At 46.4% G+C, this 26,600-nt stretch overlaps 2 protein-coding genes and 1 long non-coding RNA gene across 12 annotated transcripts in view; 1 reads left to right on the top strand and 2 right to left on the bottom strand.

The window, feature by feature from the left end:
* WDR82 (WD repeat domain 82) overlaps positions 1-20,680 on the bottom strand; it is a 55,158-nt gene extending 34,478 nt beyond the window's left edge. The window contains exons 1-2 of the mRNA XM_077325850.1: positions 20,557-20,680; positions 20,126-20,207 (exon numbers count right to left, since the gene is read on the bottom strand). Coding sequence (XP_077181965.1) covers positions 20,126-20,207; positions 20,557-20,665 — 191 coding nt within the window. The 5' untranslated portion in view covers positions 20,666-20,680. The remainder of the gene's footprint in view (positions 1-20,125; positions 20,208-20,556) is intronic.
* The window catches only part of GLYCTK (glycerate kinase), a 37,101-nt gene that overhangs the window by 7,490 nt on the left and 3,011 nt on the right, over positions 1-26,600 (top strand). For 7 of the 10 annotated variants that reach the window (XM_077325838.1, XM_077325841.1, XM_077325839.1 and 4 more), the window contains 4 exons: positions 8,941-9,321; positions 10,817-10,968; positions 20,181-20,356; positions 21,939-23,178. In XM_077325838.1, the coding sequence (XP_077181953.1) occupies positions 9,035-9,321; positions 10,817-10,968; positions 20,181-20,356; positions 21,939-22,838 (1,515 nt within the window). In that variant the 5' untranslated portion in view covers positions 8,941-9,034 and the 3' untranslated portion in view covers positions 22,839-23,178. Of the gene's footprint in view, positions 1-357; positions 4,404-7,824; positions 8,365-8,940; positions 9,322-10,816; positions 10,969-20,180; positions 20,357-21,938; positions 26,484-26,600 lie in introns of those variants that run through there. The other 3 variants (XM_077325843.1, XM_077325840.1, XR_013229074.1) reach the window with 3 other exon arrangements.
* LOC143832060 (uncharacterized) overlaps positions 23,539-26,600 on the bottom strand; it is a 108,630-nt gene continuing 105,568 nt past the window's right edge. The window contains exon 4 of the long non-coding RNA XR_013229075.1: positions 23,539-23,600. This is a non-coding gene — a long non-coding RNA (uncharacterized LOC143832060). The remainder of the gene's footprint in view (positions 23,601-26,600) is intronic.

Consider the following 26,600-nt stretch of genomic DNA (forward strand, 5'->3'; position numbering starts at 1 on the left):
TCCTGACTGAGGACCATCTCTTATTGGGAAAATATTTCGGGGGGGGGGATCAGGTAGGGATTATATTATCTGCATGCAGTTTGAGCTGAATGGCCCTCATTGGCAAAGTGCAATTTGAACTGATTGGCAGAGTGCCAATCAGGTAGGGAGTAAGTTGTCAACTTGAGCTTTATTATGTTTAGTGATGATAGTGACCCCTAATAAGTAACTTTGAATTAATTAATATACATTGATGTCTTCAAAATATCCAGCACATACTTCATGTTTATAAAGTTACAAACCTCTCCTTAGGTATTGGAAAATCCTGTTGTGTGTTTCTCTATGAAAAGGTCTGAAGTGAGAAGTGATTTTTTATTCTTACAGATGATTTATATGGCTTGGACTGTACATTTTAAACATGGGGGGGGGGAAATCCCAGGGGTTTGTTCATACCTTCTACGGTGTTATGGCTGAATTACATAAGAAACGAGAATTTCAGCACCACTTGTTCTAACGACACAGAAAAAGTTCTGCAGTTTGGGTCCATGTAATGGAGCAACAGCTCCCAAGGCAACTCAGTAAGAGAGACATTCTGGATATATACAGTGAAGTCACTTGAACCTGGAAGGCTTAAACTCTGAAATATAGGTTTTTATTTGAATAAGGCCTGTGGTCAATATGTAAGTTGTATATATTTTGCATTGCAGAAAAAGTAATCTCAAAAGAATTCCATTTCCCCTTCCCCCTCCTCTGCATGATACAGCAAACTGAAAGCTAGAGACACTTACAAGTGATTGCATCATCTGTAGTCGCCTAAGCCATATCATCAACTGTAGGAATAGTAAATCAGTTCTCACTTTGGACCTTTTCATAGAGAAACACAGCAGGATTTTCCAATAGCCAGGGGGCATTTTGTAACTCTATAAACATGAAGTCTGTGCTGTATGTGTTGAAGACATAAATGTATATTAATTCTAAGTTACTTATTAGGAATAAATATTTGCTGGCTGAGAAATCAGCCTGGAATATAACAACCAATCTGAATATATTGTAGGACCAAAATCAGCCATAACAGATTTTAAAAGTAAGCAAATATCATTAGAAGTTATATAGCTCAATAAGGATGACAGCAATACTATTTATTTATTTATTTATGGTCATTTAGACTAGCGGTCCCCAACCTTTTTAAGGTTGAGGACCACCTCCGGGGGTGGCGAAGAGCCGGTGGCCTAGGTGGCATGCATGCGCATTAGCGCCCCCTGGTGGTGAAAATGTGCATGTGCGGAGCTGCCGCGCATGCACGTTTTTACCACCAGAGGGCCCTAACATGCATACGCGGAAGCTCCGCGCATACGCGTTTGTGCCCGCTGGCGTGCCGGCGCCCATGCCTGCCTCTTCCCCCCCAGCTCTCTCAGCAGAAAACTAGCCGGGCCACTTTGGCGGCAGCTTCTCTCGCAGCCTGGTGAGCTTCTCTCTGCGGGGGGGGGGGGAGGGGCAGGTGTGGCGGCCCGTCACCGAGACCTTCCTGGGCCGCGGACCGGGGGTTGACGGCCCCCGATCAAAATTTTATATGCACTACTATACAATAGCAGTTTGTAAAAGGGAGGGTAATACATTAAAAGCAGTACTAATGACAGCAGTACTAATTTCTCATTATTTCTGTTACCCACAGGTATTTACCCTCTATTGAAAACTGAATTTTTAAAAGTATAACTGTGTGTATTTGTATATTTGTAGGTTTGACCCATTTAGAATAAAATATTTGCAAGAGCTTGTTATTGAATGAATATTCTTGACAGTCCTAATTTGTTCTAGAGCAGACATTTTAGCAGAATGATCCTAAGGAAATAGTATAGTGGGATGATGTGTGTATTGATTTGGCTGGTGGACCAGTCATCCTCCCTGAAGAGTGATTTATATTAAGGGCCTGAGAAAAGGAGTCCATGCCACAGAGATAATTTCAGCTTCTCAAAATAGGGTAAGGTTTTAGTTCAATCAGGGGCATCAGTCGACTGTCAAGAAGGCTATTCTATTTTGGTTAGGCTCTGTTCAGACATCTTTGATAAAATGTGGCTTGTGCAACAAATTCTGTTTAGTCTATACTATAGAAGTAATAAATCTTGGTTGGTGCATCTATGCTGGTATGTTTTTGGCTTCCTCTCTGCCTCCCAGCAGGAAGAATATGATATCCTCCCTTTGTTGCCATGTCTGAGTCCAAGCAGCTGTAGGGGTGGTGTTTCTCAGCATACTGAGATTGCTGAATTCAGATATTGCAACAAACTCCATATGGACAAATTGTAGTTAACAAGGTCAAGGTCTGTGGAAATCAGACAAGTGAGAGGATAAACAGAAATAGGAGACAAAGACTAGTAAGAGGGAGTTTTCAACGGATGCCTAGGAGATTCACTGGAAGTTTCAGTTCAGCTCCCAGAAGATCCAGGTTTTAAATTCATTCTTCACAACTAGTCCTAACATGGAACTTTGCAAAGCCCTGCCAAATTATATTGACTGGTTGGTTTCCTTCTTGGTATGTCCCCCACAAGTTCAAATTTACTTAGTATGGTGACCTATTGATTTATTCTCACATGAATTTTGGATGATAATCTTTTGTCAGCTATTGTTTTCATGCATTTTAACTGCCATTTTGCCTATTTTATAACCCTTACTTAAGTTAGCCAAGCAAAAATTTACTTAATGTACCTGTTAATATGGAATTTGTTGAAACACTTATTGCACTTAAGCTTTTCACAGTTCTTTTAAAAACACAAATGTAAGAAAACAACTATCTGCAGGTTCTAGCTTCATGAGCTAGAGAAATTCTAGATACAATTGATAGATCTGGTTGAACCTTCAAGGCTGCAAGATCTATTTATATGGTGGCTATTTAAAATGTAATTTAAAATACATAGCACCAAGCATTAATGTGTATATTCCATACTCCTGCCAGAATGCATAATCCTGTTCAGGTCTACTCAGATTAAGTGTCTGTGTTCAGCAGGGTTTATTCTCAGGTAAGAATAGGACTGCTTTGTAAGAAAGCCCCATTGAATTAAGAGAATAAAAGTTGAGAAACACAGAGAAGCGGAGGGGATTTGGCCTCAAATGGGCATACAGAGCCAAATGCCAGCCCTTGTCACTCTATTTCTTTTCTAAAACAAAGACTGAAAAAGCAAAACATGGAAAAGAGGTTGGGGTCGACTTGGATTGCTTCCTGTTTAGCTGAAAGCTTTCAGATTTCAGACCTCAGCCTCCTCTCTCTTACAATGCTGCTTCAGAATGGAAGGATCCCTCCCAGGAAATCATTAAGCATTAAGCACCTTCTCTTCTCTTCTGAACAACAACTCAGACCAGTGCATCCTATCTGGAATCCCCACATGCTGTCTGTGACTGTTGGGGGTGGGGGGTAATGAAACTGGCATTTTAAGCTTGTGAGAAACAGGCTTGGGGAGCATGTCCGAGCGATCCTTCTTGGATTGAAAAACAATATAGGCTGGTATGAGAAGAAAACAACAAGTGCTTCTCTAGTGCTGCTGCCCAGATCACAAACCTCACTCAGCAGAATGGCAACTTCACAAAGCTAACATCATTAGTCAGTAGCTCATGAGTTGGCAGAGCAGACTTAGCTAAAAACGAAATAGAATGTAAGTCTTATGGCTGACAGCTGCTAAGTGCTCAGCCTTCTCCTGGATCGGCACCAATCAGACCTTATAGTCCTCGGTCAGCATTGGCTCTTCCTTTGCAGAAGACTGCAGAGGTGGGGCCGGAAGATGTCTATAAATTGTGGCTTCCCCAGCCATCAGACTTAATGAGGCAAGGATAGCTAGGACCCGATGTTTCTGCCCTGTAGAAACCAGAATACCATACTCTCAGCACTATTGCCTATGATAACCCCCTCCGCCACAGCTTGGGAGCCACTGCTGCCTATGCAGCACCAAACGGCTGGAGCAAGCAGCAGCAGCAGCAGCAAAGAAATGGCACATCTGAGGCAGGCAGGAGCAGCAACACCAGAAACTCTCCTGGGAATAAATCTCTGTTGGTCTTAAAGGTGCTACTGGACTCTGATTTTATTGTGCTACTTCAGACCAACACAGCTACCATTTTAATCTCCTGGGAAAAGTCATTCTTTTGGCCATTTGTTGCAATGGTGGCAGCAGGTACAGCTCACAAGTGGTCTTTAGAAAGAAGAGTGCCTGAGAAATGGCTAGGTGGCGTTGCCATCAAAGGAAAGTTGGGGGAGAAGTGTGACCAAAGAAAGGAAGAGAAGGTACATGTGCTGCTTTCCAGGTACGGCCTCAGCCCAAGTCCTGCTCACCACAGACTGATGGCTGGCTTGCGATTGTGACAAGCTTAGACTCCTCCACCTCAGAGATTCTGCCCAAGTTCAACTAGGCACCAAGCAAGGAGGAAGGCTGAGAAATACTTGAGTAGGTGGATGTATTTCAGTTCTGCAGGCTTTCACTTTGTCACCAGATAGCAGTATTCTGGAACCTCGTGGTTCTTTGGAGGCTTTTCCTTGCAGCCTGCACGCTCATTAAATGACTAAGTGTACATCTAGGATGTTGAAAGCACATAATCCCCACAATTTCATGCGATACGTATGTTTGTAAACACTGTCCTGAATTATGTAAATCTAATATGCTTAGAATAGACTATTGCTGTGCAATGTGATTGAAAGGTAGATTTTCTTGTTTGTAGGTAAATTTCATGGCGAGCAAGTTGGAATATGAGCCGTTTACCTAACAGCACTTTGCTCCAGAACAGCAGTAGTTATGGGTTAGACATGGGAATGGACCCAAAGATCCTAAGATATTCTCTACTTCTTCCTCCCACCCTTGATGGGGGGGTGCGGGGGCGGGGCAGGCTCTTGCATCAGTGGAACTCTGCTGATGGAGTGGGCAAGAAACACCATTCCATCCCTTTCTCCTCCCCTGGACAGCCTCCTGATCTGCCTGGATATTAGTTCATGTGTCCCCCACCCCAAGGAGTAAATTTTCACAGAGTCAGAAAAGAGTATTGGGGGAAGACAAAGCAGGAAATATCCATCAGTACTTTCTACTGCTAGATCACTGAATCTAACCCGTGGTTTCTGAGCATCACATAGTTCTTCAGTGGCATGGTTGTACAGGTGATGCAAAATTTGGTTTTAGAGGTAGCATTGACTAAATCTCTATTCCTTATCAGATTGTTTCTTTAGATCTGATTTTTGTGTTCATTATTTCAGGCAAAGGGATGGCTGTTCCTTGTGCGTGTGCACTGATTCATACTCATATTGGGTGCCCTCTTTGCAGCAGCTCTGACGAGCTTCATAAAGAACTCAAGAGACCAACTTTGGTCTCATCTATGAGTGCTCAGGCCAGTGGGCTGCTGCAGAATCACGCAGAACCTTCCGAAGAAGAACATATCGTGATGATTTATTCAAATTAATATGCAGATTGGGGCCATTATTCATTAATGGCAGCTCATGAAGTTTTCATTTAAAGGAGATTAATCTAAGCCCGTCACAATCCCCAAGCAATCCTGTCACTGAAGAAGCAATTCTCAGCAAATCTCTGCAAAGATTAATGAGGGCTTCTGGACCACTTTCCAAATAGAGGTTCTCAGAAGTTAAAAAACAGGAAAACTTCATTGATGTATTGGGCTGGCTATCGTCGTTGTCATAAGTTGAAATTTTGCTTCAGTTCAGTGCTGATCATAAATTATGTACTTTTATGGGTGCTGCAATGGCTCTTTCATTGGTGAGGAGGGGAAGCAGTAAGCAGAAGCAGTGGAAGCAGCTCCTGCTGTGAGAGACCCCATTCCCACTGTAGCAAATCGACAGTGATGTTCTAGGCCAAGCCACTCTGTTGTGCCAAACCGGGTCACCACCTTCTCTGTCTAGATCCGTGGGTGGAGGCTGAGTAGTTGGCTTTCCTTCCTTCCCCAGACTGAAGCAGCGCACCAAATGCCATAAAACTGTAATAACAATAGATTAAACCCATTAATGCAACACACAATCACAGCATGAAGCCAAGCACATAATAATGAAACCTCAGTAGGTGGAACTGCATATGTTCATCCCTCGTTGCCTTTGCCTCTCTCTTCCCTCCCTCTATGGGATTTGCCATTGTCAGCATTTAGACTGAAAGCCCCTTGGGGGCTGGGGCACTGGAGAAGGAACAGTAGTATATAATAATAATAAACCAACCATTCTCCAAAAATGTCTTTTATAATGTGGATGTGGAAAAAAATTCCTGCAGGCCTTTAACTGAACATTGTCAGCCAGCTCATTCCACGGAGCAGCTGCAGCTGCTGTGGGGTGGAAAACTCACTCTTAGAAATGTCTGATTCTTGCATGTTTCCCTGATGGCATCTACAGTGACAAAAATCTTCTAGTGCAAGGAAGTGAGCTGTATAAAGAAAGTTATTTTCTGAGGCAAAGATGTCAAACTCAGGTGTCCTGTGGGGCCGGATTCAAAATGCAGCAGTTGCCAGGGGACTACACTTGTAACTTGACTAAACAATACCCATTCCTCTGTTATTTAACAGTATACCAATAATTCTACTTCAGTTGTCTGCCAAAACTGGAAAATAAATGTTCACTGTGGTTCTGGAAGTTACCTGTTGTCAAGGAATCAACAGAAGACATTATGGATATACCCATTTGCCTTGCTGTGTCCTAGGAAGAAGCTCTAGAAGCAATCAATCCCATCCCTCAGAATTCTTTAGTGGTTGGAGTGGTGGCATTTAGCAGCACATGGACACAGGAATCTGCCTTATATTGCCTTGGCCCATCAAGGTCATTATTGTCTACGCAGACTGGCTCCCCAGGGCCACAGGTCTGTCACGTCATCTGTTACCTGATCCTTTTAATTGGAGATGCCAGGGATTGAACCTGAGAACCTGCATGCAAAACAAAGACTCCTCCATTGAGCCACAGCCTCCCTCTATAGGTGACATCTTCCTCTGTACAAAAGGCACTGAAGATTGTTCAGTAATGTTAGGCATGGTGTTGTCCATGAGGAACACTGACATGGCCCTTGTCATAATTTGTATGGCCTAGAATAGGGATTTATCAGTCAAATCAATACAGCTGCTTGTGCTTTAGGCCTGCATTGCTTGGGATTGCACAGGTAGTCAGTGCAGATAGAGGTGTATCTACCCTATTTGGCTCCTGGGGCAGATGGGTGAGTGAGGCTTGGTGATATGGGAGGGCAGGGCCTCCACAGAGGAATGCTCACCTGTGAAGTAGGCCCACCTTGGCACTCAAAGTGCTGTCACCTCCACTGGGGGGGGGGGACATTGGAGGAGGTGCTAGCCACCTTGGACCACAAATCCTTTGGTTTGTCCTCAATGTTGGAAAGGTGGGATGGGAGACTGGCGGCCATTGGGTCTGGCCCATACCAGCACCCATGTGAGGGGGGCAAGGTCCAATCAATAGTAGGGAGGACTGGAGTGCAGATGCCTATCAATCCAGAGGGAAGGCCACGAGGGTTTGCATGGGTTGGGCATCGCATCATTGTAAACAGTCATTGTGTCCAGCCTTGTGTCTGGGGACTGGGTGGCCTGTGGCTAGTGTGCATACTGCTAAGCTGTACTCTGCCCACTGAGGTCAGTTTTGGGCATGAGCTAAACAGGGCACATGACTCCCACCACTCATGGGGGCATGACAGGATCTAGCAGCGACCCCATTAAGTATGGTGCTCAGGGCATGTGCCCTGGTCACTATACCCTAGAAGAGCTGTTGAGTGCAGATGAGGCAGCACTGACTGAACATGTATTTTGCTGCTCTTCCTCCGTGCTTGTATCTCTCCAGTCTTTCAGGATTTTCCAGTTGGTTACATTCTGTGCTCAAAGGGTTTTTCAGCCATCGTCAAGGACAGGCCACGTGGTGGTCTTTAGCAGACAGGACCTTTGGCAGCTTCTATGCTTATCTATGGAGAGTAAGTTAAAGATCCTGCTGATGAGTCCGCTGTGTTGTATCCTTGGAGGAAATCTTTGGTGATAGGATCACATCTTTCAACAAATCATGGCAGTCCTTTCCCTCATCCTCCAGTGCTCATATTGCTCAACCAAGTGATCCCATTTGCCTCATTATTTTGTAACCCTAGTCTCACAAAGCAGCAACCTTATGGCCATGAGTGCCTTGCAGTCTTCCAGTGTACCAGAGCATCATTTACCTTTTGGGGAAACAAATAGTTAGGCATGCCTGTAGTTTTCTGATTTGTGGGCTTCCTTATGGAAGCAGAGGGTTTTCAGGTAGGGCAGGCCCTGACCCTTTAATTATTAACCTCCATTAAATTGGCTGAACAAGAAGACCTCTGGACTTTCTTAGGAAGCTGGCATTACTAATTGCTAGAGGCTGAGGCAAGAAAACAATCCATGATGGAGACAGAGTTTCTGTGAAAGGTGAACTACCGTGTGTGTGTGTGGGGGGGGGGGTGCGTCAATGCATTTCTTCACCCTGCTTCTCACAAGACAGAACTACATGTTATGTCTGATCATTCTAACAGATGGTTTGGTTGTTTGTTTGTTTTTTTTTGCAAATGCAGCTCCTGGGGCTGTTATGGAATGAAATAGTGGGGATATGGCTCTTTAAGCCTTTCTTCTCTTGCTGTTTTTCTGCTGAACCACTAAACCTCAGAGATGCTTTTACCCTAGCTGTGAAAAATGTACTGGTATCCATCTTTGGCCCCAGAAGGAATGGGATTGGAATGACATTTTCCAGGAGGGAATAAATTCAAAAAGTTCCCTTTCCTGCACCATTCGTCTCTCTAAAAAACTCCAGGTGCTGCATTTACCCCGGGGGGGGGGGGGCTTTGAAAATGATCACAGCATTACTTTTTATTTTACAATATTTATATCCCACATTTCTGCCTACTCAAGGCCACTGAGGAGCTGATGTAGTTATGCAAGTGGTAACGTGTAGTTCCACTATAACATTTAATTTTTTAAAATATTAGTCTTTTCCACCTCTTGCTGCAGGGTCACCGTCTCTGCCTGGAAAGGTTGACCTGCTGTTGTCAAGGCTTGCTGGCTGCCGGCCTTCCACTCTGCTATTGTGACTGCTCCTCCCGACATGGCCCTCAAGGACCACGGGCTACACCTCTTCCGCAGTGCTGTGGGCACCGTCCTTCCAGGTCCCATGCTGAAGAAAGCCCTGGCTCTTGAAACAGGCAGACAGCCCAGGCTTGTGGTCCATGGACGACCTTTTGAACTGAGGAGGAACGTGTATCTGGTTGGTTTTGGGAAGGCTGTTCTGGGCATGGCAGCAGTGGCAGAAAGCATCCTTGGTGACCACCTTGTTAGAGGAATTGTAAGCGTCCCTCAAGGCATTCAGGCAACTCTGCAGCTCAAAGGAATGAGGTGAGGAAGCAGTGCCCTACTGTATGACAGTAATTGCAAACTAAGACGTGGGGAGTAGTTCTGTCAGCCTCTAGAACTCTCCCTTGAATTCTTGCTGAGTTGACCTAACTCTAATATCACTCTTGATTTTGTGTAGCTTACGCCAGTCTTAGATTTCTGCCAAAAGTTGCTGGCATCTAAGCCCTACCCTACAGAGAAGGTTTTAAACCAAAAATACATGAATGGAGTTAAGTACAGCCTTCTTGACACAGAAGCTCTGAACGCAGCCAGTGTCATCTGGTGTAACTAAGGACCAAATGAGAGAGTCAGTTGGCACAAACCTGGCACAATCATAAATTAAAAATTATAACTGCAGGGGTCTAGATTGTCACTTTCCCCCCTGCCTTCCTCTAAGGAGCTCAAGACAATGGGTATGGTTCTCCTTTCCTCTGTACTTTCCAAACTTCCTGTGCCATTTTCACAACCTGACTCCTTTCTAGCTGCTATTAGTCTTGTGAATGCAGGGTGGAAGATACTTGTATGGGGCAAATAGAGTCCCAGGAGGACAATTTGGATAATTAAATAAACATGGCGTTGATCCAAGCTGGATTGGAGCTGCAGTTTGTGTTACAAAGAGCCATGGTCTGCCTGTTGCCACATCTAGTTTGGCCCTTATGCCAACCAAAGTCTGTGCTGTTCTGCATTGGGTGGTGATTCAGCCACCTGCCTAGACAGTCTTGGTGCTGAATGCTGTCATCAGTCTTCTGCAGATCCTGGCAGGGCCTCATGATCATTGTAGCTTATGGAATCTGAAAAGCCACCACTTGGCCACCCCTACTGTAGAGCTATTGGATGATGTGCAGGCTCATTGAGCTGCTGGGAGCCAGCTGTCTATAGTCCATAGCACCACCAAATTTCTAAGGTGGGACTTCTTACCAAGGCAAGATGCCTATGTATGCTTTAGTGCCTAAGAATAAACGTATACATTCAGTAAGAAAAATCCAGGAATGTCAACCTCTTTATAATGAATACCCTCCTTGAATCAACAATAGCTTTCAGAGGGTATTATTATCCCTTTCAAGCAGTCTGTTAGACTTACTCATAGTAGCTAAAGAGGGATTTTTTTCAGAATCACTGGAGCGTGGTAAAAGGTAATCATGGTCTTGAAAAAATTCTGGTGAATCTTGGATGGGTCGAGTTTGGAGAGAGGGTGGCACTAGCTGTCACCGATTTATGTTGTTAGCCAGAATCTTTTCTCTACTAATTATTTAAACAGAAATGTCTGGATTAGTAAAGCTGACATTTGGGGGTAAAAAAGAGTTATGGGTGAGTTGAATCTGTGGTCGTTAGGTCACTGGACCCACCCCGGCTCCTGCCATGAATAGGAGCAGAACAATCTGCATTTGACTGTCCCACGGAACTTCTTACGTGTATTAATCATGAGATTCAGGCAAGGCTGGTTCAGTAGAGACCTGCTCATCTTTTTTTTTTGTTTGTTTCATTTAAATCTCTGCAGGGAGATGTTGCTGAAACCCCAGAGCTGCATTCAAGTGATAGAAGGAGCGAAGCACAACCTTCCTGACAGAGAATCTCTGAAGGCAGCCAATGCTATCCGGGAATTAGCTGAGGGCCTGACAGCAGAGGACCTTCTTCTAGTGCTGATCTCGGGTAATGTCTTGGATTTGAGAACAGGGTTGAGTTTTGCTGGATGTCCACCTTTTCCCCCCTTCCATTTGCCTTCTCAAAATCCTCCATTCCCACTTTCCTTTCTCCAGTTTGGTTTCTATTTTCTTCTCCTTTGTGAATGCAAGAAGCCTCTCCATAAACATGCTGGGCAAACTAGGTCATGTTGTCTGTTTCAGAGAAAGCCAAACTGGAGCATAAAGTGGCTCAGAGTCCTTCCCAGTGTGACTCTAATGCTGGTGGCAGCTTCACAGCATGTGTTTCAGAATGTGCTCTTCTAATAGGCAGTGGCCTCCTCTCTGAGACGTGGCTCTTGCTCGCCTAATCACTGGCTTTGGACATGACGTCATTGGTAATGCAGGTAGCGCATGTGTCACCCGTTCTCAGTTCTTGTTGCTCATTCTTCCCAGAAGAGGCTGCCTTTCGAGAATCCTAGTGTGTGATCACATCATCCAGCTGGCTACTGTGGGAATCTGGTTCTTCAACTACATAGATTTCTGGTCTGAAAGCTAGCACAACTTCTACTAACATTCTTGTGAAAAAGTGTTATAATTGGGAATACGTTTTTAAAATATTTCTAATACTAAGCATTTCATTAACCTCACTAACACAGATTTCTAATTCTGACATGTAGTTTGCCAATTGTTTCCCCTGCTGTATAGTAACATTTTCCTGTTTTCTGTCTCACTCATGTTCAGCTGCCTCATTTTTTTCTCATTAAGTAGTTTGAGATGCGAGGGAGTCACATCATAGGTAATCTCCAGGTTAGACCTCAGTTCTGATGTGGCCATTTCCTCCAGCCTCCCAAAGCAAAGCTCTTGCTTTTGTTTCTCGTGTTTGAAAGCAGCAGGATGAGCTTTGTCCAGGAGGTGGCAGCACTGGCTCAGGAAAACCACAAAAGCAAAGGACGGAAGATGAACGAGAATGTTACGTCCAGCAGGGCTAGAGAAACTGGTCCCTGGTTTGCTCTGACTGGGATGTGAAGCAACTGAACTGGGCGTTCTGGATTTTCTTGTTTTGGTTGTGTAACAATGAGACATATTTTCACAATTTCAATGGGGTAGATGTCTTAGTCAGTTACAGGTAAATTTTTCCAGGACCTTAATGCCACTTGTGCTCAAGCCCATTTCATCAGATCCATGATGTGCTGCCTCACTCGGCCGTTATATCTACTCACAGATGGATAATGTGAAAATTGGAGGCTAAAACAGAAGGAAAAGTAGGAAGCAACGTGTGTCACATTTCCATGTAAAAAACACAGTGGCCGCTCACAAGAGCAATAATGGGGGTCAGCGTTAATCTATTTATGAAAAGTAATTGCATACCTGTAGGGGCAAAGAAAAGGTGATGGTTGGTGGTGTGCTGGCAGAACAAGCTTTCTTCAAGGTAAGGACCATAATTGTTGCTAGAAGTAGTGTTATAGGGTACAGAAATGGATGACAAGGGGTTGCATCTGGGACAGAATTTGTAGAAGTAGGGGCAGTTGATCTGTGTAGCATTCAAAATGCGTGTTAATAATCCACATGCCTAATAATGTTGCAGCAATGTTGCCCAGAAACCATGACCAGCATGTAGCTGTATAGGATGACTTTCCCGTTTACTTCACATAGGATGCTGGACCACTCAAGAATTATGTTGGACAGCATCATCTTGCCGGTATTTCTTAGGCTTAGGACGAACAATGCATCTTAAAACACCTAGCTTTATAAAATGCTTTAAAAAGATAGATTCTCACACACATCTCAGTCTCCATAACTCTGTTCAACAAGTAAAAGTGCTGTTTGGTGCCTTTTAGTCTGCAAAGACTTGGAGACCCTTAAAATCCTGCCTGTTCTTTTTTCTAAGAAGCCATTTGCAAAACTCATATTCTTTTTAAAAAAATCCCTCCTCTGGCTAGATCCCTAGTGATTGATGAAAAGTCATGCGTTTTTCATTTTCTTTGGATTTGACAGGTTTTGAAGATGTTGTACTCAAATCTCAGAGTGTTTATCTTTTAATGGTGCTGTTGGAATTCATACTGGGCTGCAGAGTTGCCCTCTCCCCTTTCTGTAGCTCTCTTGATCGCATCTCATCCTGTTAGTTGTGATCAGACATCTATTGGCCAGGCTCCCCATGTGCCCTGTTGCTTGAGCTATTTTCTCTTTCCTTTGTTGACCCTCTCTTTCCCATCCCTTCATGTCACTTGCCATAAGCTTTTAGCTGCAGTTCAGTTCTCTGTTTCTATATTTAGTTTGGACTGCTGGTGCTTTCCTTTTTTTTTTAAGCACTTCTCATTATGAATGAGGTCAATAAAACAATGAAGACTGCAAATCCTTCTTCTCTCTTGTTCACCCCCCTGGAGCTGTCCTGTTTTCTCTCGTATAGGAGCAGCAAACTCAAATGAATTGGAGGGTCAGTCTCCCCATCTAACAAACCACCGTGTATCAGAAAAATCACCAGGTTTAATGTGTGGGGAAGTGGGAGGATCAGTGGTTACTTTCAATTATACCCTTTGCCACCCAGTCCCCTTGTGACATTCTTTAAATTCATACCTGTCTTTTTTTTCACCAGCACCATCTTGGCCTCCAGTTCTCTGCCCTAGACTTGAGCACCTTCTGATCTCCAGGTTCCTCCCTAAACCTCTGAAAGATCTGCCACCTTCCCCCGTATGCCCCAGCCTCAGTGTCACCTAAATTGGCTTCTCTATAGATCATCACTACCTCACTTCACACCCTCTCTTTCTGGGCTGCAGATCCCACTGAACTGACATCCCCCAATGAGCTGCTCTGTTTTTCCAGTGTACAACGCTCACCTACACTTTCCCTGCCCTTGAGCAATCAGTTTAAAGGCAATGAGGGGGAAGGCTGATGCCAAGGACATGGAAGAGCAATCGTGGTCAAAGCAGGAACATCACTTCCTAGCCATGAACTGGATCACAGCTAAATTTCACAAATGAAAATATAGCTTCCCTATCCCCTGCATCCGAAATCCCCCCCACACACACACACAACTGCTTCTAGAGGGTGTGCTCCCCACTAATTGAGAGCCAGTGTATCAGTTAAGAGCAGTGGTCTCTAATCTGGAGAACCAGCTATGATTTTCCCATTCTTCCATATGCAGCCAGCTGAGCGACCTTGGGCTAGTCACAGTCCTGTTAGCAAAGTTCCTTCAGAGCTCTTTCAGCCCCACCTACCTCACAGGGTGTCTGTCGTGGAGAGGAAGGGAAGGTGATTTTCAGCCGCTTTGAGACCCCCCTGGGTAGTAAAAAGTGGGGTACAATAAACCAGCTGTTCTTTCCAGGAGCAGCATGAAGAGGGAGCTGAAGGGCACTCACAGAGTGTGAAAAAAGCTTACCCATTGTGAAACAAGATCTTTCTGACAGGATCCAACCCCATGGATTTCTGGCAGGATTATTTGTGGGAAATATTTTGCCACTGGTTGGGCCTGCTAAATCCTCAAATCTAGTGATGGCCTCATAGATCCTTCTCATTGCCCTTATTTCTCTAATTCTTGATTTTTGGCTAAATACATTCTCAATCCTGAATAATCTGAGATGCTGAAGAACAAGGAGCAGGGACAGTAGACCATACATCACCCCCCCCCCAAGACATCATAGTGAAAGGTGGTATATAAATTATATGATGAAAATAGTCTCCATCTCCCAACTAGTGGCATGAGGCTTGCAGACAAATTGGGCCGCATAGGAATCTGCACATCCAGACCTGCATATCCTTCAGCAGGAAGTAATACTGTGAAGCTACCTTGCCACACTACAGTATGCTGGTGGATGTGCTGATCTTGTTTTGCAGCTACCTTGCTTTACAGCTTGAAGGGGGGGAGACACCTCCTGGTGCAGTCCCTGCATACCTTTTGAAGGGGGGGGGGCTGTGGGAGGCCCTGAAACGCCCCCCCTGCCAGCCCTCTGGGACCCATGCCTCTTCCCTGGGAATGTATACTCATGAGTAACTCATGTGAGGGTTGCAGTTTGCAATCTGAGAAGGGAGGAATGTTTTGGGGGTAAACATCACAGGCAATTACAGCAGGGAAAATAATGCTCATGTGGGTGGGACTGGGAAGATGTAGACTTTCCCTTTCTTATATGGATACCACCTTGTTCTTGCTGCAATCTTTTCAACAAAGCAGATTTGGGACCAATGGCATGGAAGATGGGGAAACTGTAGATGGGGCACAAAAGCACCATGAGGCCATGGGTACCTGTGGAGGGACGAGACACTGTTTCCCAGTAGCACCTTCCATGAAGAAGAAGGATATTTATACCCTGCTTTTCACTGCCCAAGGGAATCTCACAGTGGCTTCCTCTCCCCACAACAGGCGCCCTGTGAGGTAGGTGAGGCTGCAAGAGCTCTGAGGGAAACTACTTCGTGAGAACAGTTTATAACAGGACTGTGACTAGCCCAAGGTCACCCAGCAAGTGGAGGAGCAGGGAATAAAATCCAGCTCACCACATTAGAAGCTGCTGCTCTTAACTACTACACCAAGCTGTACAAATTGCCATTCCCTAGAGCACAGGCAGAAGAAGCTGGTGCAGGAGGACGGTGTAAGTCTCTTTTGACTTGCTCGTTAACTGTTATGGGATTCTTTTCCTTTAAATTTGGACCTTCTGGCCAATGGCTTTTATTTTATTTATTAATTTTATTATATTTATATACCACCCTCCCCGGAGGCTTCAGAGCAATCTAAGGAGGGAGACACTCAGGTATTTTCTACATGGAGAGGTGATTGTGTGGTTAATCAGGTATACAATCTGAGGAGGAATGCTTTTGTCTTGTGCCCTCCCCCCCATGTGTGCGTGTAGAGAGAAGTGCTATACATCCCCCCTCCTCACCCCCCCCCCATCCCAAGCAGTTCTTTCCTCCAGGGGAATCGGTCTTTGCAGTCTGGAGAGGAGCTCTCATTCCAAGGGATCTCCAAGTTCTGCCTGGAGGCTGGCATTCCTGGTCCTCCCTGAAGCAAAGTACTATAGAGACCACCTCACCCAAGCAGCCCTTTTCTCCACGGGAACTGATTTCTGCAGTCTGGAGAGAAGCATTCATTCTGGGGGTTCTCCAGGTCCCACCTGGAGGCTGGCATCCCTGAACATTGGCAGGGATGCTAGCCTCCAGCTGGGAGATACCACTTCTGGGGGTTCTTGAAGCCTGAAGAATATTTCAGGGGTTTCTCAATGGTAAAAAACTTGAGAAAAGCTGACATAGAGGCAGTAATTACCCCCTGTAAGTTCTTTGCCTACCAATGTTTTCATGTTTGATTGTGACATACAAATGTTTTTCATTTACTTTGAGATTTAACTGAACTGAAGAATGTAGTGACTGAAAGGTTTTAACTTCTTCAAGCAAATTTTGCTATTAAATATTTTCATTGAAGGAAGACCTTGTGACAACTTCATGAATTATTTGATGTTTATTGTTCTTAGCAATTACTGCCACCCAGAATTTACCTTTGTTTTCCACCTGGAACCTGGCATCCCTACACCTCCATGGTATCCAAAGCCAGAGAGTCCCCCCTCCCAAGTAGCCCTTTTCTCCAGGGAGACTGAGCTCTGTTGCTTGAGAATGACCTGCAATTCCAGCAAATCCCCAAGTCCCAACTGGAGGTTGGCATCCTGCAGCCACTCTGGAGCACAGGGCCACAGAGTTCCCCCCTCCCAAGCAAGCCCTTTCATCCCCAGGAGCCTGGAATTGAGTTGGCATTGTAGAGTTCCCCATACTGGGGGCTGGTAACGTGGCAAAAGCTCCTGTCCACCCCTGAACTCCTGAGGCCCCACCTCCAAACTTCAAGGTTTGGTGACCGCAGGGGGTCACCAATCTCCAGGTGCAGCCTGGAAATCTGGAATTGGAGGTCATCTGCAGTTTATAGAGATCAGCTCCCAAGGACGACCACAGTGCAGGTGTGCATCCTAGTGCCTGTTGTTTCCCTGGGTGCACGGGCTTTGCCTGTTGTTGGAAATAATGGAGGTCAGATAGGGCCACCCTCTTTGGGTGCCCCTAGAATTGGATCCCCTGGTCCAATCTTTTTGCAATTTCGGATTCTTTTAAGGAGTGGGTCCTGCAGCCATGCTTCAAGTTTGGTGCCTCTACCTCAAGTACCCCCTCCCCAAACCTGGAAAAGCCAAAAAGGGTACCTTTTTGCTTTTTCTCTTTCCATTTAAAGATTAAATGGCTGCTAGCCTGAATTGATGGTTTGTGATTCAGTGATGTGAACAAGATCCATTTAAGCTTAACGGGGAACGGTGATTTGGCCGATTCAACCAATTCATGCCCTAATCAAGGGTGATTTGTATACTTTTTGACCAATCCAAATCAATTTGCACATCTGTAAACAGAAGCTCCCAGATATTTTTTAGAGGAATGAAGATGGGGAAGAAACTTTCACCAGCCTGTCTGTGTTTTCTCCCACTAATTTAGCATGCAAGTATGCTCAAGCAAACCTGTGCAATATTCAGGCCTTCCTGTTAAGTTCAGCTTTTAAGTATGAAACTTCATCATCCCCTTCCTCACCCTCAAAGCCAAAGCCTACTCATTTATGATACTGTGGCAATCTTCATTAAATCTCTAAAACAAGCCTGCCATTTATTCCCAATTTTCCCAAATCCTTTTGCGTCACCTCTAGACCTTTACAGCACTCCTTGACCTCTGTCTTGCCCCCCTCCCAAGATGCATATAGGGATGAGCAACAGTGAACTATGGTTCATCAGTCAGATAAACATTTACCGTCTTCAGGGAAATAGCAGGCCAGGGTATCCAGAATTAGTCCTCCTCAAAAGGTAGTCTCTCAAATGACCTTTATGTTTTGTTCTCTGGCAGTGGCAAAGTTCTCCCTTTCCCCTGGTGTTGCTGTACATGGCAGAGACGATGCCACTGTGCATTCCACTTTGGACTGGGCTGAAGGTTCTTCTTGGTTTCCTCTTTCACTGTAACCTGCATCAACTTGCCATCTGCACTTGTTTCTGAGTGTGAAATACAGTTCTTACTTTTCCAGAGTCTTTATATATTCAGCTTTTATACCACCCCTCTCCGTAAACTGGCTCAGGGTGGTTCACAACAACAGGATAAGAACAATCAATAAAAAAAATTAAAATCATACTTTCACAGATTGATTGTAAGTTTGGATTTACTACGGCTAGTCTTTTAGATCGTTCCTGGTTGTTTCCAAACCTGAGGACCTGATTAGTTGAGGACAGACGAGGTATAAGGTTGAGGATCTGTATTCAGATCCCATGATGTGTAGTTTAGTTTTGGGAAGCAGCCATGGGAGGACAGGCTAATTTTGATTGGGGGTGTGTTGAACTGGAGAGGGTGGAATCTAATTCTTCCCTTCTGTCTCCTTTCCCCTGTTGATGCTGGTGCTGCCGATCTCCGGCTTTGCAGCAGAGGGAGGAAGACAAGCAAAGAGGTGTTTGCATTTTTTACCCCACAGCTCTGATAGTAGTCCAGGATCACTGGATTCAATCATGGAAAATGTGCATGTGCATTGGGGTGGGGGGAATTTAACCCTTCTTTCCCGAGTAACTCATTCTACGCAGGCCTGCCCTTGTCCTTGACCCGGAAACTTCAGCTGGTACAGAATGCAGCTGCTAGGGTCCTCACTAGGATACCTTGGAGGGCCCATATCCAGATGGTGCTGAGGGAGCGGCATTGGTTGCCAGTCCTGGCCCAGATCAGGTTCAAGGTTTTTGTGTTAACCTTTAAGGCCATTCATGGCTTGGGTCCTAACTATTTGAGGGAACGCTTGTCTCCTTATGCACCTCGCAGGGCTCTTTGCTCTGAGGGTGCTAATCTGCTAGAGGTCCTTGGCCCTAAGGAGGTTTGCCTGGCCCCAACCTGGTGGAATGAGCTCCCGAAAGAGCTAAGGGCCTTGTCAGACCTTTCACAATTCCGCAGGGCCTGCAAGACGGAGCTCTTCTGCCAGGTCTTTAGGCGAGGCCAGGGCTTAAGGTCAGTTGGGCCTCTCCGTGGGATCAGGCCCCCGCACTTACATTTGTGCATCCCGGCTGGGGTGGCTATGGGAGGGGGATGAGAGAACTGTTTTCACCAATCTTGCCGCTGCTGTTAGGGAGTATGGCTATTAGGGGGTTTTATGGGTTTTACCTTGTAACCCACCTCAAGTCTTTTTGAGAAGTGGTGGGATAGAAATCCAATAATAAATAAATAAAATGATCCTGATACAAATTAGGCAGTGTGGAGATCCACAATGTTTGTGACTTCTTAGTCCTTCCTGTTGGCCTCTATGTTTTTAGCCAAGGCCGCAAAGTTAGCAAAGGCCTCAGATGCAGAAAGGAGGGGGTGGGGGTTAACTGCACCTCATCCTTCTTTCTTCCCAAGTGTCACCTACACAGCCTGGAGCTTCCTTCCTGGGCTGACATTTGGCCACTATAGGGGCCAGGCTTGAGCTTGCACATGTTCAACAGCCCACCCACTGTCACACCTGTTCCTCATTTGTCTCACAGTCCAGCTGCCTCCAGCACCTCCTTAAAGGTGCTGCTCAGGGATATGGAGGAGCTGTTCATCTCCTGGCCAGCTAGTGTTGGCTTTCGTGTAAGTAGGGCAGCCATGATTGACAGCCCAAAGGCCAAGGCTGGAGCCACGACCACCTGCTGCAGTCCAGGCGTGTCCAGGAGAAGGACCGCTTCTAGTTTTGCCCAGGCATTGATGCATATCTGCTTCCTTCAACATCCCTGAAAGACCCGGGTTTTGCAAGATGCTTGTGTTAGCAATGTTTACAGACTCCGGACTGCCCTGAGTCACTGCCATTGACTATTGATAATGCATTCAGAGGGGCTTCACATATGACTCTGTGTTTTAACTACTAGGTGTGAAAACCCTGGCCAGACCTGGCTAGCAAGATCTTGGAAGCTAAGCAGGGTCAGTCTTATTTGGATGGGAGACCTCCGAGGGATTAAAGGGTTGTGATGTGGAGGCAGGGAACAGCAAACTATCTCTGAATGTCTCTTGCCTTTCAAACCCCATGGTGCCACCATAAGTCGGCTGTGGCTTGATTCGGGGAATGAAAGCACTGCTGGCTGTTGTTCCAGTGAACTGTGCAGATGGCTTTCTAACCAAGGACAAAAATCTGCTTCCATCCATAGGGAAAAGGAAGAGGGAAATGAAGGTTGCAAAATCCCACTCTGAAGGTTGCAAAAAGGTACCTGTTTCCTGCCTGTGGGTTCGGTGTCCTAGCTGTGTTTTTCTTCTGTGTTCTAGGAGGCGGGTCTGCACTTCTGCCTGCACCTGTCCCACCGGTCACCATAGAAGAAAAGGAGACTGTTACCAAGCTCCTGGCTTCCAAGGGAGCCACAATTCAAGAGCTTAACACAATTCGGAAAGCACTGTCTTTGTTAAAAGGTGGGGGGCTGGCACAGGCTGCCTTTCCAGCACAGGTAGGTGTGATCGTTTAACCACAAATTCTGTGTATATTTGAAAGGGACACTGTTTCAGTCTTCAGCTCAGTGTATGTGGGGGGGAGTAGAAATAGACGGTGGTAGGTGTATGAGGGCCAGGTGCTTTCAGTCCTTATCAGTGTCTGTGACTACAAAACATAGAGGGTGGGCTGCATGAGGGACATTCAAGCACTGCTGACCTGAAAGACCACCTGGCTGCTCTGCATATCCTCTGTCAGGTTTTCCACCTCCAGGTTGCAGCAGGTGTACTGTGTACAGTGTGTGCCAAAGGAACCCAGAATGGTGCATCTGGAATGAATAGTGAAGAATGAGAAAGACAGAGTGTTATCCTGATGGCCAGTTTTTACAAAATTTGGTTACCTATATGTTTGGTACTTTTGCAAGGACAGAAATGCAAGAGAGCTTGGATTGTGTAGGGAAAAGGAAGGCCAGGTGGGAATTAGGGAACCATTCAGAGTGCAGAAGCTGTGAATCTCAGGCACCTACTCATTCCCTCTCAACCTCTCATTAGACATTTTTGCCTGTTTTCAAACTGCTTCTGCATAATCATGAGGGCTCAGAAGCCACATTTTCAATAATCAAAAGCAATAGAATCCAATCTGTTATCTGAACATACGGCTTTAGCAGAGGTGCTGAAATTCAGTGCTTTAAAATCCCCAAAATTATGCAATCAAAAAATCCCCATTTATGCAGCCGGAACAAATTATGTAAATAGAGTGTATACAGATAGTTTACCTAATTCACATTTTTCCATGGTTTGCATAGTTGCACCTGATAGGTGTGTATGTGTTTTTGAATGTGTGTAATTGTAATACTTTTGATTTCAGTTTTCATAAATCTGCATTTAAAATTTAGCAAGTCAAGAAGAAGGGGGTGGGGGGACCCTCCAATCATGGACTGAGAACGGAGAACGATTTCCCACCAGAAAATAAGGAGTGGGGATCAGTTTTGTCAGAGCAGCAGCAATTGTGCTGAAAGGGTGTCCACATTCCATGTGGCAGGCATGATAGCTGTACTTGTGTTTCCCATGGCAGACACACGGCCAAAGGCATACCTGGTACATGGGTTGCTTAAAAATACCTTTGTACCTACCCCCGCCCAACTGGGATGGCTGATTGAGAACCTTTTCAGAGACTTAGGACATCCCCCCCACCCGCTTTCTAATGATTTTGTTCATGCTGATTCACATTTGCATATACATCTCTCGCAGCATGATCCTGTGCCTTCCCCACCCACCCCCAAGTCAATCCCACAGAGTTCAAATTGACTTGCTCCCTAATAATGCTGATTAGGATTGCAGCCTCCTTCATCATTCTCAGCTGAAAATGCTTCTTCCCTTCCAACCGTGTCATTTCTGAGCTGATGGGGAAGAGCACACTCTGTGGTGCTTGATCTGTAATGGCTTTCCCCGCAAACACAACTCATCCCTTGATTGGGTGATCAGCGCACAGAGGAGAACCTGCTCTCCGTTGCAATTAAGGCCCCATTGCAAACTCCAGGCAGGCCCCATTGAACATTCATGACCAATCCCTGCACTCTGAACTGCCTCCTTTGCTTCCAGGTGTTGAGCCTCATCCTTTCCGACATTGTTGGGGATCCTGTGGAACTTATAGCCAGCGGCCCCACTGTCACCAGTCCTCGCAGCGTCCAGGACTGCTTGCAGATCCTCGCCAAATATGATCTGACTGGCATCGTTCCAGAGTCAGTGCGAACAGTGCTCTCCAGCCCGGCCCCAGAGCGCGACCCTCCCAGGGATGCCGCCCATGTCCACAACATCATCATTGGCTCTAACAGACTCGCTTTAGAGGAGGCCAGACACCAAGCCGAGGAGCTGGGCTACCTGGCCCTGGTTCTGAGCGATGCAGTGTGTGGGGAGGTCAGCACCGTTGCCTGCCTCTACAGCCTCTTCATTCAGCTTGTCTGCTTGAGAGGGACTGAAAATGACCCTGTAAAAGCCAAGGTCGGAGAAGCTCTCTCAAGCCTTGCAGCAGAACTGGAGATCCCGGGCTTGGATGTCACAGACACTTTGAATGTTTTGCAGGGATCCCAAGCAGAAAGACCTGTTTGTCTCCTGGCTGGTGGGGAGACCACAGTGCGGCTTCAAGGAACTGGGAAAGGTGGGAGGAACCAAGAACTGGCTCTGTGGGTGGCCTTGGAGCTACACAGGGCGAAGGTGTCGGGGGACGGCACCTGCCTGGAGAAACACGAAGCTCTGTTCCTGAGTGGAGGCACCGACGGGCAGGACGGGCCCACAGAGGCAGCTGGGGCCTTCTCTAGCCAGGAACTGGTGGGCATGGCCGAGCAGGAGGGTTTCAACGTGGAGGCCTTTTTGAGCAATAACGATTCCTACACATTCTTTGCCAGGTTCCAAAGTGGACGTCATCTTCTGACGACAGGCCTAACAGGCACAAATGTCATGGACATCCACGCAGCCTTAATCAAGGTCAGAGGTGGCAAGTGAGGGCACTGGAGAGCGGAGCACGAGCACCATCAAAATTAAGGGCAAATCCAGACAGCACACAATGGGAAAGACCACCCTCCAGACTGTTATGCCCTCAAGGGCATAAAGGAAGGCTTCCTAATTCGCAGACGGTCCATTTTCTTTAATTCAGCTGAGGCAAAAGATAACCCTTCAGAAGCACCTTCCTGTCTGTGACTAATACCGAAATGTGTGCTGCAGAAGCAGAGATGTATGTGATTTCAGGCAAATCATGACATGCTATCTTGCTAGGAAGGGTATCTTATTCTAACACTGAAGAGCTGTCAGAGATTAACAGGTTCATTGTGATGTCTGCTTCCATAGACGATAACCTGTTTCAGCAGATGTGCAAATTCCTCTATCACCCAAATGCCTCTGCAGCTGCAGGATTTCGGGGCCTTACTACCAGGATGTGCCTTTGCTGTGACTCATTGGTGCTCCTGCAAGACTTGGCTCCTTGTTGCTCTGCGCAGCCATCAAGGCCACAAAGGCAGGATGGTCGTGCAACAGAAAGAGCTTCCCGTGGTGGTGCCGGCTCCTCTGCTTCTGCCCAGTTCGGGGTGCGCTGGAAACATTTTGTGATTCGTGGAATCAGAAGCGTTCAAACTTCTTTTCATTTTTGTTTGTCAAACAACTAAATTAGGATGAATACAGTGGTAAATGTTCATCCTTAGATCATGCAGTGCACAGGGGAGACAGATTTCTTCCTGCCCCAAGGAAGTTGGAGACTCCAAAAGCCAGTTGCTAAAAAAATAAATAAATAAAGCGAAGTCAGCAGGTACTTTACCTATAGGATAGGATAGGATTTATTTTCCTGGGCTCCAAGATCACTGCAGATGGGGACTGCAGCAAAGAAATTAAAAGACGCTTGCTCCTGGGGAGGAAAGCTATGGCAAATCTAGACAGCATCCTAAAAAGCAGAGACATCACCCTGCCAACAAAAGTGCGTTTAGTCAAGGCTATGGTCTTCCCAGTTGCAATGTACGGCTGTGAAAGTTGGACCATAAGGGAGGCCGAGCGTTAAAGAATTGAGGCTTTTGAACTCTGGTCCTGGAGAAGACTCTTGCGAGTCCCTTGGACTGCAAGGCGAACAAACCGGTCAGTCCTAGAGGAGATCAGCCCTGACTGCTCCTTTGAAGGCCAGACCCTGAAGATGAAACTCCAGTACTCTGGCCACCTCATGAGAAGGAAGGACTCCCTGGAGAAGTGCCTAATGCTGGGAGCGATCGAGGGCAAAAGAAGAAGGGGATGACAGAGAATGAGGTGGCTGAATGGAGTCACTGAAGCAATAGGTGCAAACCTAAATGGACTCCGGGGAATGGTAGAGGACAGGAAGGCCTGGAGGATCATTGTCCATGGGGTCGCGATGGGTCGGACACGACTTCACACCTAACAACAACAAATACCTATAGTATCTTGTTGCCTGCATTAGGCCTATGTGAAAGCATACTGGAAAATATATAAGCTTATTCTATATATGATCTTTTTGAATATTGTTAGCCCGTGATGCCATCTTTAAACGTCCCGTGGCGCCCACGGGGCGCCACGGACTAAATAAAAGAGTAAGCCCTGTCGGGGAGGAGTTAGGGCGGGCCCTGTCCGGGATAAAAACTCAAGGGACCAATCAGGAGCCGCGTCCCTCCGAGTGTCCATCCAGGGCCAAGCCGCGAATGGGGAGCCGTGCGAAGCGCGGCTCCCCATTGGCAGCTTGGCCCGGCCTCACCAGGCCGGCTGCAGACTCACCTCGCAGATCGCCCTTGCAGCCCGCAGGGTAAGTCCTCCGGCCCTGCCACTCGCTCCCGCCCACCGCCCACCATTCTCCCGGCTTCTGCCGGGGCCGGGCGCTCCTTCGCTATGGCGAAGGAGCGCCTGGCCCCGGCAGAAGCTGCTCCCGCCCAGCCCCGCCGTGACTACATGACAAGGAGGCATAGGAGGACCGAGGATAGAAAGACCGACAGAGAGAAAGACAGATGGACAGATAGAGCCAGAGACAGACAGAGACAGGACGGTGAGAGAGATCTGATACTCCCCCCCCCTTCGCACATCTTTTCGACATCTGCCCACTTCAACGTGCCACTGACATTCCACGCACAGCCAATGCAGCTCCAGGGGACGGCCTGAGGTCCCAAGCAGCCCAGGAAACCTGCGTTCACCCCCCCCACACACAGACAGAAAGTTACACAGCTCGAAGAGAGACAGGTGGATGTGAGAGGCCACTGAGAAATAGGGATGCATGGATGGTTAGGTGGAGGCATACAAGGAAGGAAGACAGCAAGACAGAGAGACAGAAGGAGAGCTGGAGAGATACAGGCAGAGAGAAAGAGAAAGAAAGGAGAGACACAACAGTACCAAGGAAGGAAGGCAGGAGAGAAAGGGAAATTAATGGATGCCAGACAGAAAAGAAGACAGAAAGTCAGAAGGTTAGAAGATACACGGATGCATGACAGACAGAAAGGAGACTAAGGGAAGGATGGATGGATGGGGGGCATGATATAAGGATAGAGGGAATGAAGACAGCAAGACAGAGAGAGAGGCAGAGAGATACAGAGATAGAAACAGAGAAAGAAAGACAGATGCAGAAAGGAGACAAACACCCAGCCACCAAGGACACTCCACCCTTTCTAGCGCCCGTTGTATTTAAACATACAACGGGCTTTAAATCTAGTGTCATAATAAAACCGGAATATAGTGTGGCCTTTCAGTGAAACGGTATTGGCCTGTCTTTGGATCCCCATGCGTACTTAGAGAGAAATTTTACATCTGTTTAAGTCTGTTGTAAGCCATACAACCCATCCAGATATTCAAAACTAAGGGTTATTCTCTGCTGGAAAAGTGGTTTTTCCTCTTCCTCCTCACAATGACTCATATGTTTAATGCTTAGGGCTGATCCTGCGTTGAGCAGGGGGTTGGACTAGATGGCCTGTATGGCCCCTTCCAACTCTATGATTCGATGATTCTATATGTAAGCTTTTGTCGAGTATTGAATGTAAAATCAAAATATTCCCAGATGTTTTGTAAATCACATGATCTTATGAGATCATTATACTCCACAAGTGACCGATGAGTGTTTGAAGGCCATGACCAAGTTTGAAGGCCATGACCACAGCAAAGCCTGAAGCTCAACCCTCTGAAGATGGAGATCCTGTGGCTGGGAAGGAAAGGGCCAAATGAGGAAGTGCACCTCCCTTGTCTTGACAGAATGCATCTACAGGCTGCACAGACCATCAGAAACTTGGGAGTGACTTTCGACATCTCCCTTACTAAAGTAGCATGGCAGGCTTTATTTAATCTGCACCAGGCGAAGCTACTAGCGCAATGTCTGGCCCCAGAACACTTAGCCACAGTGACCCCCGCAACAGCTACCTCCAGGTTAGATTACTGCAACTTGCTCTACACGGACCTTTCCTTATCTCCGATCTGGAAGTTGCAGTTGGTACAGAATGCGGCTGCACGGGTACCATCAGGGAACCCATGGAGAGCACATATATGACCTGTTCTCCAACAGCTGCACTGGTGACCAATTGAGTTCTGAATCAGGCTTAAGGTGCTGGTTTTAACCTTTAAGGCCCTACACAGTCTGGGACCTGCATACCTGGAAATCCTCCAAATATGTCCTCTGAAGCAGGGGTAGTCAACCTGTGGTCCTCCAGATGTTCATGGACTACAATTCCCATGAGCCCCTGCCAGCAAACGCTGGCAGAGGCTCATGGGAATTGTAGTCCATGAACATCTGGAGGACCACAG

Source organism: Paroedura picta, chromosome 3 (assembly GCF_049243985.1).
Source record: "Paroedura picta isolate Pp20150507F chromosome 3, Ppicta_v3.0, whole genome shotgun sequence".
NCBI classification, from domain to species: Eukaryota; Metazoa; Chordata; class Lepidosauria; order Squamata; family Gekkonidae; genus Paroedura; species Paroedura picta.